This window comes from Rhea americana, unplaced genomic scaffold (assembly GCF_003343005.1).
Source record: "Rhea americana isolate MKP2758 unplaced genomic scaffold, rheAme1 scaffold_703, whole genome shotgun sequence".
NCBI lineage: Eukaryota > Metazoa > Chordata > Aves > Rheiformes > Rheidae > Rhea > Rhea americana.
In genome coordinates, this window is record NW_028186872.1 from 2389 (window position 1) to 7626 (window position 5238).

General features: G+C 61.1%; 2 protein-coding genes and 1 long non-coding RNA gene across 3 annotated transcripts in view; 1 reads left to right on the plus strand and 2 right to left on the minus strand.

Annotated features, from left to right (window-relative positions):
• The window catches only part of LOC146586183 (uncharacterized), a 2648-nt gene extending 1825 nt beyond the window's left edge, over positions 1-823 (minus strand). Inside the window, exon 1 of the long non-coding RNA XR_014897850.1 lies at positions 103-823. This is a non-coding gene — a long non-coding RNA (uncharacterized LOC146586183). The remainder of the gene's footprint in view (positions 1-102) is intronic.
• LOC146586184 (gonadotropin-releasing hormone II receptor-like) lies at positions 44-1588 on the plus strand. The gene is made up of 3 exons (XM_085321720.1): positions 44-517; positions 603-807; positions 1092-1588. The coding sequence occupies exons 1-3, from the start codon at positions 44-46 to the stop codon at positions 1586-1588; spliced, it is 1176 nt and encodes a 391-aa protein (XP_085177846.1).
• An 852-nt stretch (positions 1589-2440) lies between these two features.
• Positions 2441-5238, minus strand: part of RBM8A (RNA binding motif protein 8A) — a 3677-nt gene continuing 879 nt past the window's right edge. Inside the window, exons 2-6 of the mRNA XM_085321721.1 lie at positions 4997-5056; positions 4366-4443; positions 3815-3951; positions 3496-3632; positions 2441-3025 (exon numbers count right to left, since the gene is read on the minus strand). Of these exons, the coding sequence (XP_085177847.1) occupies positions 2980-3025; positions 3496-3632; positions 3815-3951; positions 4366-4443; positions 4997-5056 (458 nt within the window). The 3' untranslated portion in view covers positions 2441-2979. The remainder of the gene's footprint in view (positions 3026-3495; positions 3633-3814; positions 3952-4365; positions 4444-4996; positions 5057-5238) is intronic.

Genomic DNA, 5238 nt, shown 5'->3' on the forward strand with positions numbered 1-5238 from the left:
GGGAGGAATCGGGGCGAGCCCCAAACATGCCGCCGGCTCGGGCATGAACGGCACGGGGACCTGGCCCAACCGGAGCCGGCCGGAGGCCTCGCCGCTGCCCACCTTCTCGGCGGCCGCCAAGGTGCGGGTGGCCCTGACGTGCGTCCTCTTCCTCTCCTCGGCCTGCTGCAACGGCGCCGTGCTCTGGACGGCGGCCCGGGCGCCGGGCCGGCGGCCCCGCGTGCGCGTGCTCATGGCGAACCTGGCGGCCGCCGACCTGCTGGTGACGGTGGTGGTGATGCCGCTGGACGCCGCCTGGAACGTCACGGTGCAGTGGTACGGCGGCGACGCGGCCTGCCGGGCCCTCATGTTCCTCAAGCTGGCCGCCATGTACGCCTCGGCCTTCGTCACCGTCGTCATCGCCCTGGACCGCCACGCCGCCATCGTCCACCCGCTGGCCGTGGGCCGGGCCGAGAGGCAGAGCAAGGCGATGCTGCGGGCGGCGTGGGCGCTCAGCGCCTTGCTGGCGCTGCCCCAGGTGCGGCGCCGGGCGGGCGCGCGGGGACGAGGCCGGAGGGAGGCCGGGAGGAAGGACGCTGACGGCCGCCCTCTGCCCCTCGCAGGCCTTCGTCTTCCGCACGGTGAGCCGCTCGCGGCCCCGCCGCTTCGTGCAGTGCGCCACGGTCGGCAGCTTCCCGGCGCGCTGGCAGGAGACGCTCTACAACATGTTCACCTTCGCCTGCCTCTTCCTCCTGCCCCTGCTCGTCATGGTGCTCTGCTACGGCCGCATCCTCGCCGCCATCTCCGGGCGGATGAAGGAAGCCGGCGGTGAGCGGCCGGGCGCCTCCCTCCCTCCGTCGCTTTCTATTTCCTTCTCCATCGTCCCTTCTCCCTCCCTTTCCACCTTCCTCTCTTTCCTCGGACTCATCCGTGTTTCCATCCCTCCTCCTCTCCGTGCCCCCTCGCCCAGCACTGCAGAGCAAAGGCTCCCCGATGCTCTGGCCGGGACCCAGCACCCCGCACGGGTCCCCTCTCCCCGGCTCGTTAACCCAGCGCTGTTAATTAACCCCTGGGCAACGCGTCCGCCCTCTCAGCCCTTCTCTGCCCCGCAGCCTCCTCCCGGGAAGTSCAGCTCCGCCGCTCCTACGACAACATCCCCCGGGCCAGGATGCGCACGCTCAAGATGTCCATCGTCATCGTGCTGACCTTCATCGTGTGCTGGACGCCCTACTACCTGCTGGGCCTCTGGTACTGGTTCTCGCCGGAGATGCTGACCCAGGAGAAGGTGCCCCCATCTCTCAGCCACATCCTCTTCCTCTTCGGCCTCTTCAACACGTGCCTGGACCCGCTCATCTACGGGCTTTTCACGGTGCACTTCCGCCGGGAGATGTGGCGCGCCTGCCGCTGCACCCGCCGCCGGCACGAGCGGGAGGCGGCGTCCGCGCTCACCGGCTCCTTCCGCGTCTCCACCGCAGCCGGGCCGGCGCGGAGAGCCAGCAACAGCCTGGGGGGACCCGGAAAGTACGAGCTGGAGGTGATGGCGGGGGCAGCCCCGCCGGGCGGGAGGTGCGAGCTGTGCCGCAGGAGGACGGTGGAGAGCTTCATGTGACGGAGGCGCCGGGGCCGGGCGCAAAGCTGGGGTCCCTGCGGAGCGGGGGACCCCTCTCGCAAAAAAAAGCGATGGTGGGGACAACACAAGGCCTCTGCACCCCCGCACAGCCGCTCGCCAACAAGCTCAGATTATTTTCCTCAGCAGGAGCCTGTCCGCGGGCTACTGGTGGGCTTGCGGATGAACTGGTCTCTCGGCACCACGGGCGCTTTTCCCTGCTGGGCAGCGGGATGGCGCGGGGCGGCGAGGCAGAAACAGGGCTCAGGGCCCGTCCCGGCGGCTGCACGGCGCGGACCGGAGCCGGGTGCGCTCCCCACCTCAGCCCGTCCCCAGCACGCGCCGCTTGACCCCCGCAGCAGCTTTTCGGCCCAGTCCCCAGCCCCGCCATCGCGCTGTTCGCGGCAGCGCAGGGCTACGTAAGTTATAGGAGCCTCTAAGCCGACGGCACCGGCAGCACGTTATCCTACGGGCCAGGTGTGCGAGAAGCGATAAGCCAGAAGCAAAACTCCTGTTAGGCAACAGCAGGCGGAGTAAAAACCGTCGGAGTAAAAATACCTTCAAAAGATAACGCTGGGTTTTCTTGTGAAAAAAATACATTGATTTCAAACTGTGCGCTTTCATCTGTGCTAGAGGCACAGGTAGAATTAAACACGAACRGAGCCGGAAAGCCTGCTCATCTGAAAGAGAATAACATGCAGCTAAATAAAACTATCTTTTCCAAAGACTATTTTAAGGTAAAACGGCTCTTTCTACTAACAAGTTGTTCTACCGCCAGCCCCCGAATCAAAAGCAGTGATAGTTACATCGACTGATTTTAGGAAAAATCTAAAATTAGCAAGGCAGCATGATCAGTTACAATTTCTCAGAATGTTTAATCAAGGACAAATAACAAGAGGACAATTTTACACAAAATAAGAGTTATTTAAAAGGCTGTAAATGAACAGAAGTCACTCGCAAACATAAAGTCAATGGAATAAACCCCTCAGGAGCTTTAAGGAACATTCGCCTGTGGTGTATAAAATAACTTCTCTCCAAAAGAAGAGCAGTCAAAATGCCAGGTCACTTTCAGGCTTAAGAAAAYGAAAAGACTAAGAAATGTTTAAAAACTTTGCGGTTTGATAAGCTAACCAAGCTCAGGAGCTTCATTCACCACAAACGCAAGTGAAATCAACCCCCAGGAACATCGCACGTTGCTTCTTCATGTAAGTTTTCTCGATTGAAAACCAAAAAACCTTGCCAGAAGCACACATTAAATTTGCTGAAGTGATTAACTGTTTTACCTCTACAGCTGCTCCTCAGGTACCCCGTCCCCAACATATAAACCCTCCCCCCTTTTTCCCAGGCCCCCCCAAAGTTTGGGCTCGTAACACACAGGTGAAAATAAGGCTCAATCACCGACGCCTTCTGTCCGGACTTCTGCTCCGCCGGCGCCCACCCCTGCAAGAGAGGCAGAGCAGAACACGGATGAGGAGCAGCGTACAGATACTTACAGACTGTGGAAAGATTTTGATCCAAGATCAGTGCCCGTTTCACAGCTCTTCCCTACCACACAGACAACCCGGCCCCTGGCACGCCGAGGTCGCGCTGACAACCACGCGCRATCATGGCTCAGCCCAAACCAGTGTTTTTCGTAGGAAAGTCAGCCAGCTTCACCAGGGCTAACGGCTGTGCTCCCGAATGCTCTGGGGCATTCGCCTCCCACCCCACTTTGATCTTCAGGTCTCCAACTCCAGCCCAAGGCTCATGAACACCGTGACATTTCCAGCAGCAGCTCGGCCTCTTCCCTGTTCTCCCGTGCTTGTCTCAGCGGGACAAAGGAGCTGCAGCCGAACCCTTCCTCCCACACGGCGCTCTGGAGAAAACCCTCACTTTGGCTTAACACGGCCAAGACGCAGAGACCCTCTTACCTTCTCTTTCCTTTCGGGGGCCCTCTTACAAAACACCAATCCACGCTGATGGGCTGCCCCATYAGCTCCTGGCCGTTCAGCCCCTCCATGGCTGCCTGAGCCTCCTTATAGGTTTCGTACTCGACCAGAGTATATCCCTACGGGCGAGAGGGAGCAAGCCTACGTCAGATCCCGGGTAGAGGGGGAGCCCAGCGAGAGGCTGGACGTGTGAGGAATCCCTCTCCRAGCTCGTCTCGCTGTTCAGGCAGCATCGCGGCACCCCGCAGTAGGGCCAGGTAAAAGGAAATTGTATGTTTGTGTCCTGCACATCCCCTCCTACCTTCAGGTAGCCCGTTCGTCTGTCGAGGTTCAGGTGGATGTTTTTTATCTCGCCGTACTCCGCAAACTTGTCGTGAATGTCCTCTTCGGTGGCCTCCTCGTGAACCCCCGTGACGAAGAGAATCCAGCCCTCGACCGCTGCAGCGCGCCGGGAAAAGCAGCAATCGTTACACCGAACGCAGGGCGCACTCCCACCTCCGCGGCGGGAACACGGGGCACCTTGGGAAGGGGCCGCCCGCAAGAGGCTGCTGCCGGAGCGGCCAGGAATCCCTGGGTGCGTCGTGGCTAAGCACAACACAGAACGAGCCGCRCGCGGGCGGGAAAGGGGGCCGGAGTCCCAGAGACCAACCTCTCGGCTTAGCTCGAGACGAAGGCCGAAGGGGCAGGGAAAAGCTCGACTCTAGCAGGGTCTGAATCCTCACGTGGAGCCGAATAACGGCCCCAAGCTTCCCCGCCTCTGCTCCAGCTGCCAGACCCCACCGTTGCCCCGAACCGACTCGTCATGTCCCCSCTTTAAAGCGCCCGGGGTCAGGGCTCGGACAGGCTACTCACATCGCTGCGGGCCCGGCTCATCCCCATCTTGTTCCACGCTGTCGTAGTCCTCGCGCACCCTGGCCCTCGAGCCCTCCTCTGGATGCACAACAGAAGAGGAGGAAAGAGAGATGGGTGACCGCTGCTCTCTCAAGAGAGCGCAGCAGGACACAGACAACATTTTAGGGCTCCCCAAAAGCACAGAAACAGCCAGGTTTAACACCAAGTCCTCTGCACAGGCAGGACAAGGCCACCAGCCTGCACGCACGGCCCTGACAACTCCCCTCTCTTCTGCAGGGGGCAACAGCGAGGCCAGGCAGGTTTGGGTTGTGGTTCAGCAGAGCGATCCTGCTCCCAGGAGACACTACATTCCCGTACGGAGCTCCTGTCCTGATCCTACTCTCCAAACTGCCCTAACTGGGCTCTCAAACGTGAATGACTGACCCAGCACACCCAGCAGGAGGGATCAGCCTCCTGGAGACCTCGACCGAGCAACACCAGGGTGATCGTTCAGCTGAAATCAGGAAAACGAGGCCTGGGAGGGGAAGGGGCCAAGAATGCTGCAAAGCGGYGGCCAACACCGGGGTCCCGTGGGCAAGTGCCATCCGCCGGAGGGAGGGAAAGAGGGCAGAGCCGCATTGCCGCCGCTCACCTGAGCCGAAGCCTCGGCCCTTCCTCTTCTTGGCCTTCTCCTTCAGCTTGTGGATGCTTTCTGCAGATGAGAGGGGTGCGAGTGAGCAAAGTGAGCGCATTGGTACCAGGGCCAGGCCGGTCCCCAGGTCYGGGCTGGGCACTGACASGGGGRACGCGACCCRAACTGGGCCCCGCACCAGGCTGGGCCCCAGGTCCTGGTTGGGCACTGACAGGGGGGAACAGGACTTGAACTGGGGCCAG